The 10,719-nt window shown below is 40.8% G+C and overlaps 1 protein-coding gene and 1 pseudogene across 1 annotated transcript; one reads left to right on the top strand and one right to left on the bottom strand.

Moving 5' to 3' along the window:
- Positions 1 to 1,337: 1,337 nt before the first annotated feature.
- LOC124991335 (sperm motility kinase 4A-like) lies at positions 1,338 to 2,879 on the bottom strand. Its single transcript, XM_047562129.1, has one exon. The coding sequence runs from the start codon at positions 2,877 to 2,879 to the stop codon at positions 1,338 to 1,340; it is 1,542 nt and encodes a 513-aa protein (XP_047418085.1).
- A 5,995-nt stretch (positions 2,880 to 8,874) lies between these two features.
- Positions 8,875 to 9,774, top strand: LOC124991334 (developmental pluripotency-associated protein 2-like; annotated as a pseudogene).
- Positions 9,775 to 10,719: the final 945 nt, after the last annotated feature.

Below are 10,719 nucleotides of genomic sequence, written 5' to 3'. Positions count from 1 at the left end.
TTTAAATTGGTAAATCCTTCCTCATAGTTATTCCAGTTGACAGTTTAATTTACTAGACAATACAACCAAATTTTTACCATAATTTTATTTTCTGGTAGGTAAAAAGAAATTGATAGATCATAACATCCTAACATACAAAGAAACTTTCTCTTTAAAGGAAAGAAAAAGACAAAGTATTTTTGGTTAAAACAGATTTCACTATACATAAGTTTTATTTTGCTTTTTAAAAAACAGCTAAGTTCTTTTCATATCCAAAAAGAAAAAAAATTTTTTTCTCAAAGTTGCTTTATTAAGTTGCCAGGTGAGGTGATGCACGCCTGTAATCCCAGCAGCTCAAAGGTTGAGGTAGAAAGATTGTGAAATCAAAGCCAGCCTCAGCAACCACAAGGCACAAAACAACTCAGGGAAACCCTGTCTCTAAATAAAATACAAAATAAGGCTGGGTAGGGCTGAGGATGTGTGGCTCAGTGGTTGAGTGCCCCTGAGTTCAAACCCTGGTATCAGAAAAAAAAAAAGAAAGAGAGAGAGAGAGAGAAAGACTATTAAGTTTATTTAAAAATTGATCCCATAATGAAAAGAAAATAAAGAATGCAACAAACACACTCTTAACATTTAACAACTGTTAACAAATAGCTTTCCGAAGTTTCAAATCATATATTCAAAAAATATTAACTGAATGCAAGTAATACAAACAGTCTCAAAACTTAAAGTTTGCATATCATAAGATATAGAGACACTGGAGTCCCCAGTGACTTGCCAGAAGTATATACCCCAACACCCCCTGTAGACTTGAATCACTTTGAGCTAGTTGCTTTGACCTGAAGATTAGGAGAAAAAAATAATTCATTCTGGACAAGGCAACCAGCTCAAAGCGAATCAAGTCTACAGTGGCTCAAGGAGAGAACCTCCATCTACACTAGGTCAAAGGCAGCAAGTCTCCATCTACATTGGCTCAAGGCGAGTGGGCCCCATCTACACTGGCTCAAGGTGAGCGAGTATCTAACTGAGCAGGAGAGGAGGGTAGTGTCCTGGAAAGGATGGCTTCAGCGCTCCGGCCATTGCCCTGAGACCTCCCTCTTATGAAAACAAGAGAAAAAAAAAAAAAAAAAAAAGAAGAAGCCTTTATTTCATCTTTGAAACATCAACTTTATTATGCAATTTGTGGGGGGGAAAAAGAATGAATTTCTCCCTAAGCACGGGAGAAAGGACCAAGAGCAGGGCAGGGGAAGTGTCCCAGGGAAAAGTCTCTACGAGGCGTCTTCGCAGGTGGGGGCAGAGGAGACTCCTGGTGGATCCAGATGCGCTCCTGGGCAGAGTCCCGAGCCAGTTGGCACACCTCAGGGTCTCCTGGCTGTCCGCTGGTCCCGCTGGTCTCGGCTGGGCATTTCCTCTGGAACCACTCTGTTCTTGAGCACTGACGGACCGAAGCACGGCACGCAGCACAGCTGTCTGAAGCAGCTGGAGATCCTCCTCATCACCCTCTTCCAACGCCCGATGCAATCCTGTGACTGTTCTGGGGAGGTACCTGGGGAGGATGAGCTGCCCTCTTCTGCGACCCCGCTCCTGAGGCTCAGGAATGGGTCGGGGCTGCTGGGCACAGGGTCGGGCTGGGAGGCCAGGCTGGGAGGGGGTGGGTCCAAGTGGAAAAAGCGGAGGGGAATGGCAGGCACGCTGGCACTGCCACCCCCCTCCTGCCAGGTCCGCTTGGCCTCATCGGGCTGCTGCTGCTCCCGGGGCGAGGGAAGGGCAGGCTCGCTGGAACACCTCTTGGGGAGGAGGGTGCAGGGAGGCCCAGGGCCTGGGCGAGGCCCGAGCCCCCGACGCCGCACGGGCTTCACCTGGCACTGGCAGCCCGCGCCCTGGCTGCGCTGGTGCTTGAGCAGGAGATACGTGGCCATGGCGTCGTCGTACCTCTTAGTTGACAGGGACACCCAGATGTCGTAGGGGTCGTAACCCAGGTCGAACATGGTGGTGACGATGGCTGGGTCCGGGAGGAGCGGGGGCGCCTCGCCAGGACCGGGTGACGCTTCCGCGCCCTGGCTCAGCCACGGGTGCCCCAGCACCTGCTCCAGGGTGGGCCTCTGCGCGGGGTCCACCGTCAGCATCTCCCGGATGAGGCTCTGAGCGCCCTGGGAAAGGTGCGGGGGCACGTCGTAGGCGCCCTCGGTGACCCGCTGCCTCACCTCGCGGGCCGTGTTGGCCAGAAAGGCGCGGCTCCCGGTCAGCATGAAATAGAGGACGACGCCCAGGCTCCAGACGTCGGCCGGGGGGCCCTCGTAGTCCTCCCGCAGGGCCACCTCGGGGGCGGAGTAGAGGAGCGTGCCCCAGAACCTGCTCAGCTTCTGCCCGGGGCTGACGCGCGTGCTCAGGCCGAAGTCGATGAGCTTCGCCTGGCCCCTGGCGTCCAGCACCACGTTCTCCGGCTTGAGGTCCAGGTGCACGATGCCCTTCTCGTGGCAGTGCCGCAGGGCTCCCGCGATCTCTCGGAACAGCCTGCGGGCCTCCTCCTCCGCCAGGCCTCCGGGTTCCGGGACGAGGCTCCGGAGATGTCCCCCACCTGCATGTTCCATGACAATGTACATGTACCTGTTGGTCTCAATGACCTGGAAGAGCTGGATCACGTTGGGGTGGTCCAAGCTCGCCATCAGCTCAGGTTCACATAGGAAGGGGAGGGTCCAGACTCTCTTTGCCACGACCTTCACCACAACCTCTGTCCCCGTGAGGCGATGGCAGGCGAGCTTCACCTTGGCGAAGCCGCCTTCCCCAATGCCCTGCAGAACTTCATAATGGTCCGTGAGGGCCGGCTCATAGGAGCCCGGCCCCTGGGGCTCTACACTGCTCTCACTACTCTCGCTGCTTATCCTAAAACGGAACACCATCTTAGGATGCTAGCTAAAAAAAAAATAATAAACTAAAACAAATAACCAAAATAAAAAACTAAAAACAAAAGCAAGCAAAAAAACAAAGGGAAAAAAAACCCAAATCAAAAAACCAATCTCCAAAGACCACAACCACCAGCCACCAACCACCAACCGACAACCACCACCAAACGCGCTATCTATCTGGGAGTCCGACAGGTCACCACCAAGAGCTTCCTGTACTTATGGACAAAAACCCACCTGCGGCCACTCTCTTATATACCTGCCCTTTGACATTCCCTCACAATGGCCCCTTGTGAGGTCAGAGCAAGCAATGACCCAGTCACACCTGGCATAACCCCCCTTGGTCATCTCACTTTGGGGCCTCCATGACCTTTTCCACTCTCATAAATAATAAGAACCCTGGAAGGGTTTTTTTGCTTCAGTGGGTTATAGAGACTGATATTTACTTCTTCAGAAATTAAAATTTATACGGAACTTTTCATTTTGAGTCTGAAAATCTGTAATAACTTTTTGGCTATGGAAGACCTCATATCTACACTCAAGGTTTCCACTTCTTCCCTGCCCTGAACTGAGCAGCTTTCTTCCACTGGGCCCTTCTCTAATGATGGACTACCTCACCTTGGGCAGAGCAATGGAGTCAGCTGTCTATGAACTTAGAACTCTGAGACTATTAGCACCAGAGGTGCTTTTCCTCCTCCAAGTTGTTCTTGTTGGGTGTTTTGGTCACAGTGACAAAAAAAGCTAATTAAAACACAACCACACACACACACACACACACACACACACACACACAAAAGCTATAGGTAACCACCACACTAAAGAAGTTATAGTTGTATGAGTTTTCATGGTATCAAAGAGTCTGAATATCTGCATGTCCATGACTAAGTAAGTCCCCCTAAAATTTCCTAAAATCATTTCAAAGAGTGATTAACATAAGTATATTTGCTACATAACTCAAACTTTTTACCTGGAAGCTATGAAGTAAGAAAATGATGTTCCATTTAAGAGGATGTATGACAGAGAATTTTTTTTAACAAAGAAAATACATACCCCATATATAAATCGAGTCCTTAAAATCCTTCAAGGATGCAGTTTTAGATTCTGTGTCAAGGATAATTTTAAAACTTTACATCTAAATGAAGGATAAATTTATTGTAGTCTCCCTCACCCAAATAACTCTGATTTTTTTGTTTTGAAATCACCTTTACAAAAACCTTCCCTGCAGAAGCCCACTGCAGGATGCTATGGATCCAGAGCTACACCTGGTGGCCATTTACAAATTTACAAGAAACTTTTCCAAACCCCCATAAGTCAAAATGTATCACTGTTAATCAAAAATCTCCCCAAACAACAGTACATTATTACTTAATATCTGAGGAAATTAAGACTTTTAATGAGAAGCAATTTTTAATGAAAAAATGTACCATGGAACAATTCATTTGTTCCACATTTTTTCAGTTTCCAATTGTAAATTTATATATGTGTAAATTTGTTTCTGTTAAACTATAGTTCAAAGACAAATTTTTAAGACTGATATCATTGGAGTCAAAAGAACAAATCATTTTATAGCTCATAAGACATATGACATTTTGCTGCTTTACTAAGCATAAAATACTATCCAAGGATTAATTTTACTTCTTTGAATTTTTTTTACATATGTATTTTTAGTTGTAAGGTGAACACAGTATCTTTATTTTTTTTAATTTTTGTGTGGTGCTGAGCACCGAACCCAGGGCTTCCGGCATGCTAAGTGAGTGCTCTACCACTGAGCCACAACCCCAGCCCTACTAGAATCTTAATTTATAAATTTGTTAATTTCTTTCAAATTTGAATAGTTATTTTATATGCTTTAACTATTAACCCTAGGTCTCCTAAACACATGCTAAGTTCTTCTGGTCAGCTCTCATTCTTTAATTATTTTCAATATGTTTTTACATTTTTTAATTTATTTGATATTCATGATCTTGTCATCTATTCCAAGCTAAGAAATATACTCTCTCTCCACAAACATGACAAACATTTTAAATTTTGTTTGTTTTAATGTATGCACATTCAACATCAGAGCAAATCTTCCACTAAGATGAGGGAAATAAATGGAAGTGTGACTGGTAAAACCCAGAGTGCATTCTTCCAGGGCATGACTTTTACATTAATTCCCAGATTAGCTACATCAGAGATACTTAAGGATACTTGTTATAAATATAGATTCCCAAGTCACAACACTGATGTACTGAGGCAGAATCACTGGTATAAACACTATTTTTTTCCTTTTGAACCTATTTTTGATAGATAATCAGGTCATAAAGGAGTAACAAAGAAACCTAATAATCAGGAGTCTCTCAAAACAACAGATAAGAGCCTGGATTCAGCAGACCATGGACTGAGACCTCTGAAACCATGAGCCAAAATAAACTTTTCCTCCTTTATGTTGTCTTGTTGAATCGTTTGGTTATAGGCACAAAAAGCTGACTAACACACTTTACTATAAACTGGTTAAGTTGTACTGTTTCTTCTTTTTGCACAAATACCTCCTATTCCTTGCATTGTTTCCAGTACAGACCTTTTCATTCTGTCCTGCCTTATTGTACCATATTGTCTGAATAAATTTTAACCAAATAAAAAAAAACTTTACTGATATAACACATCATGTTTTCTTTATAAAATGTCTTATTTTTTAGTAAATTGTATGAATTATACGTATTAATAGGGTTCGGTGTGGTATTTCAACAAACATGAACAGTATATACTAACAGTGCCCCTTCAATCCACCCTCCCTTTGACCCTTCCCAACCTCTCATAATCACCATTCTACCTTCAGGTCAGTATTTTTTAGTTTCCATTCATGAACGAGAACATGCAATACTTATCTTTCTGTGCCTGGCTTATTTCACTTAACATAATATCCTCTAGTTCCACCCATTTTTTCCACCCATTTTGCTGCAAATGATCTAATTTCATTCTTCTTTATGGCCAAATAATATTCCATTGTGTATATAAGCCACATTTTCTCTACCCATTCATGTGCTGATGGGCCCATAGGCTGATTCTATATCTTACTCAAGTGTAAACTGTGTCACAATAAAACAATAAAAATAGACCTGCAAGTATGCTGATTTCATTTCCTTTGAGTATATACTCAGAAGTGGGATAGCTGGATCATATGGTAACTCTATTTCTAGTCTTCTAAGAAACCTCCATACTGATTATAATAGCTGTGATAATTTATATTCCCACCAACAGTGTATGAGAGGTTTTTTTAATCCATATCCTTGCCAGCATTTGTTATTTGTGGTTTTTTGTTTTGTTCTTATAATAGCCAATCTAGCTACAGAGAGAAGATACCTCACTGTAGGGCTGGCTGATTTCTGGTGCTGAAAATCAAATCCAGGACCTTGTCCATGATAGGAAAGAGGTCTACAATGAGCTCACAGTGGTTTTGATGTGCGTTCCCCAATAGCTAATAATATTAAGCATTTTTTCATACATTTGTTAGCCACTGTGCTTCTTCTGAGGTGTGTCTGCTCAGACCATATACCCATTTTAAAATTAAGATTCTCTGGTTTTCTGTTAAGTTTTTCAATTTCTTATATACTTTGGATATTAATTCTTTGTCAGATAAATAGTGGCAAATATTTTCTCCAATTCTGTAGGTTTTCTCTTCACTGTTTCCTGAGGTGTGCAGAAGCTTTTTGGTTTGATGCAATCCATTTGTTAATTTTTGGTTTTCCTGTGTTTGGAGGTCATATCCAAAATGTCATTGTCGATATTAATGTCTCAATATGTTTTCCCTATATTTTCTTCTAGTTGTTTCATAGTTTCAAATATTACATGTAGGTCTTCAATTCATTTGGAGTTTATTTTTGTGCAGAGAGATATCAGGATTAAGTGTCAATCTTCTGCATATCAAAAAACAATTTTCTCAGCATTATTAAAGAGCATATTCTTTCTTCAATGCATGTCTCTGGCACTTTTGTAGAGGATCAATTGACTTTATGTGTAGGTTTATTTCTTGGCATCTCTACTTTTTTCCCTTGGTCTATCTATTTTTATGCCAGTACCATGCTGTTTTCATTACTAGGCTCTACAGTATGTCTTGAAATCAGTTATTATGGCTCCAGCTTTGATCTTTTTATCAAGGTTGCTTTGGCTATTTGGGGTCTTTTGTGCTTCCACATGAATTTTACTATTTTTTTTCTATTTCTGTGAATAATGACATTGAAATTTTAACAGGGATTACAACTGATCTGTAGATTGCTTTGGAAGTATTTTACCAATGTTAGTTTTTCTAATCCATGAAAACAGGATACTTTTCCTTTTGTTTTTGCTGTTACAATTTCTTTCATCAATGTTGTATAGTTTCAGCATACACATCTTTAACCTCCTAGGTTGTATTTATTCCCAAGGATTATAATAGGATTATTTTGTGATTTCTTTTTCAAATAATTCATTGTATATAGTGTATGAAAATACTAACTTTTGTATATTGATTTGTACCCTGCAACGTCATTGAATTTATTAGTTCTAAGAGTATTTTTTGGTGAAATCCTAGTTTTCTATGTATAAGATCTTGTCATTGCAAACAGAGACAATTTACTTCTTCCTTTCCAATTAGGATGTCTTTTATTTCATTTTCCTGCCTAATTGCTCTGGCTACAATTTCCAGTACTCTGTCCAATACAAGTGGCAAGAGTGGGCACCTTTATCATGTTCTGGTCTTAGAGTAACTGAGAGTAACTCAACTTTTCACCATTGAATGTGATGTTAACTATGGGACTGTCTTAGATGACTTTAATTATGTTGAGGTATAACCCTCCCATACCTAATTTGTTGGGTATTTTTATCATGAAAGTATGATTAATTTTGTCAAATGCTTTTTCCTGTGTCCACTGAGATCATCTATTTTTTTTCCTTTATTCTGTTAATGTAGTGTATCATACTTATTGATCTGCATATGTTCAACCATGCTTCTATCCCAGAATAAATTCAACTTGATCATGGTATATGGTCCTTTTAGTGTGCTGTTGAATATGGTCCATTATTATTTTGTTGAGGATTTTAACATTTATGTTCATCAGGGATACTGTCCTATAATTTCCTTGTAGTGCCTCTATGTTTGAATGTACTGGAAACTTAATCAGCAAATACATATGTTAATGGTATTTGGAGGTGGGATATTTGGAAGATGATCGGGTCATGAGGATTCTACCCTCATTAATGGATTAATCCATTTGTAAATTAATCAATTACTGGGTTATTGAGGATGGGTTTTGTTATAAAAACAAACTAGCATGCTTGCTCTGTCTCACCATGTGACACCCTGAACTACCTTGAGATTTTACAGGGTACCATCAGCAAGGCTCTTACAAGATGCAGTCTCTCAACCCTGAACTTGTTAATCTTCAGAACTGTAAGAAATAGGTATCTTTTCTAAATTTTCCAGATTTTGGTATTCAATTAACAGCAACAGAAAATTGACTAATATGATGTTATCAGGTAATGCTGCCTTGTAAAATGAGTTTGAGAGTACTGTTCTTCACTTTGGGGGAATTTTGTTTGTTTTTGTTTTTTGAAGAGTTTGAGAAGAACTGGCACTAAATCTTCCTTAAATATTTGGTGGGATTCACCATTGAAGCCATCGGGTCCAGGTCATTTCTATTTTGTGATTTATTTATCATCAGTTCTTCTATCTACCTATTTTTTATCTGTCCAAATTTTCTGTTTCTTCATGATTCAGTTCTGGTGGAGTTGTATGTTTCTAAGAATTTGTCCATTCATGTAGGCTATACAATTTATTGGTGTATAATTGTTCATAGTAGTCTCATGATGCTTTGCCTTACTATGGTATCAGTTGTAATCCTGCCTCTTTCGTGAATAATTTTATTTTTTTCTTAGTCAAGTTTAAAAGTTTGTCAATCTTATCTTAAAAAAAAAAAAAAAAAAAAAAAAAACCCTCACAGTCCACTGCCTTTGCCTTCTCTCAGTATTCCTGAAAATGCCAGGCTCAAATGACAGTATCACCGAGAAGAACTTCTTTGAGGAGGAATTAGATGAGGAAAATGTAATTTTAACAGTGGTCTCCGTTATAGAGGAACCTAAATAAGAACTTCCAATGGAAACAAGTGTTTCTTCAACTGCAGTTATCAAACATGCAATTCACCTACCGCAAACTAATGAACAATTCAAAGCTTGCCCAAATCCTAACTGTAAAATATCACTTCCTTCTCTTACCAACCATTTTGCCTCTGATTAATAACGTTTCTCAGGACACTTTGTGAAACTGGTGCCAACAATTTGAGTACCAATGGCCAAAAACAGAGGTTTACTTGAGGTTCCAGAAGCATGCATACCCCGAAAAAAAAAAATGATATTCCCGAGACATTTCAGGAGGCCAGATTGAAGCCATGTTCCAGGAAACGCAGGCAGTGACCGATGCAACAGGGCTACAGAAAGGTCGTAATAAGAAAGAGGAAGAGACTAATATAATTGAAGTGGTAACTTCAGCTCAGGAGTCCATGTTGGCATCTCGGGCAAGGATCACTGCCAGAGCCGCTCAGCCAAGGTTGTGAATTCATGTCCCATCCCTACTTCTGTGGAGGCCTTTTTACTGCAAACCTCTGGTGTCAGATGGTGTGTGGTTCATGGCCAGCTTCTCTCTGCAGACAGCAGGCTGGATTCGCCTGCAGTTCCATGCAGGTTAGACCTGGGTGCCTAACACTCCCAAGAGGATGATTTCTCTCTTCCTGTTACCAATCTGTACCTTCCCATCTCCAGGACTAGAAGATACTAGTTATGCCCTGAATGTGTAAAAAGGAATAAGATGATGATGAAAGGATTAATTATAACAGGAGAGAAAAAGCAATGCATTGTAGAATATGAAAAGGTGCCACCTTAAGCAATGTTGAAGTCTTATTTTGATCCGAAGGCAATTGAGAATAAACAGAAAATCTTTCTGCCTTCCCACTATTGGCCCCAAAACAAGACATAAATTTTGCAAAAATTCTTCTTCCCTACCAGGACAAGTAGTGAACAGCCCATAGATAAACTGTCATGCAGCTTGATAATTTATGGGTTGTGTCCTGACCATCTTCATCTTCAGTGTCTCCTAATTACTTGTGTCAGACTCAAGTATTAACTATAAACTTTTTTTTTTTTTGGTACTAGAGACTGAACTCAGGGACACTCAACCACTGAGTCACATCCCCAACCCTATTTTTCTATTTTGTATTTTATTTAGAGAAAGGTTCTTACTGAGTTGCTTAGCTCCTCACCATTGCTGAGGATGGCTCTGAACTTAAGATCCTCTTGCCTCAGCCTCCTGAGCCCCTGGGATTATAGACATGCACCACCAAACCCAGTTAGACTTTTTTTATTTTGAGAAGGGCTAGGTTTACAGGGAAACTGAGCAAAAGTGTTCTCATATACTTCTCTAGTTGCCACTTATAATATTATCTTCTGTGTACTGAAGATTGAACCAAGGATACTCTAACACGAGGCTATAACCCTAGCCCCTTGCCTCTTTGTTTGTTTGGTACTGGGGATTGAACCCAGGGGTGCTTAACCGCATCCCCAGTCCTTTTAATTTTTTAGATTTTGAGACAAGATCTCACTGAATTACTTAGGTCCTCGCTAAGTTGTTGAGGCTGGCTTTGAACTTGCAATCCTCCGGCCTCAGTCTCCAGAATCATAGGATTACAGGCATGCACCACACCCAGCAAACCTAGCCCCTTTTCATTTTTATTTTAAGAAAGGGTCTCACTAAATTGCTGAATCTGCTCTCAATTTTGCAATCTTGCCTCAGCCTCGTAACTGGGATCACAGGTGTGCACCATCACACCTG

Source organism: Sciurus carolinensis, chromosome 8 (genome assembly GCF_902686445.1).
Source record: "Sciurus carolinensis chromosome 8, mSciCar1.2, whole genome shotgun sequence".
NCBI lineage: Eukaryota > Metazoa > Chordata > Mammalia > Rodentia > Sciuridae > Sciurus > Sciurus carolinensis.
This window is presented reverse-complemented; position numbering and strand designations above follow the sequence as displayed.

Excerpts from the sequence above, each read along its gene's own strand:
- LOC124991335 (XM_047562129.1), bottom strand. The coding sequence starts at position 2,879 with ATGGTGTTCCGTTTTAGGATAAGCAGCGAGAGTAGTGAGAGCAGTGTA.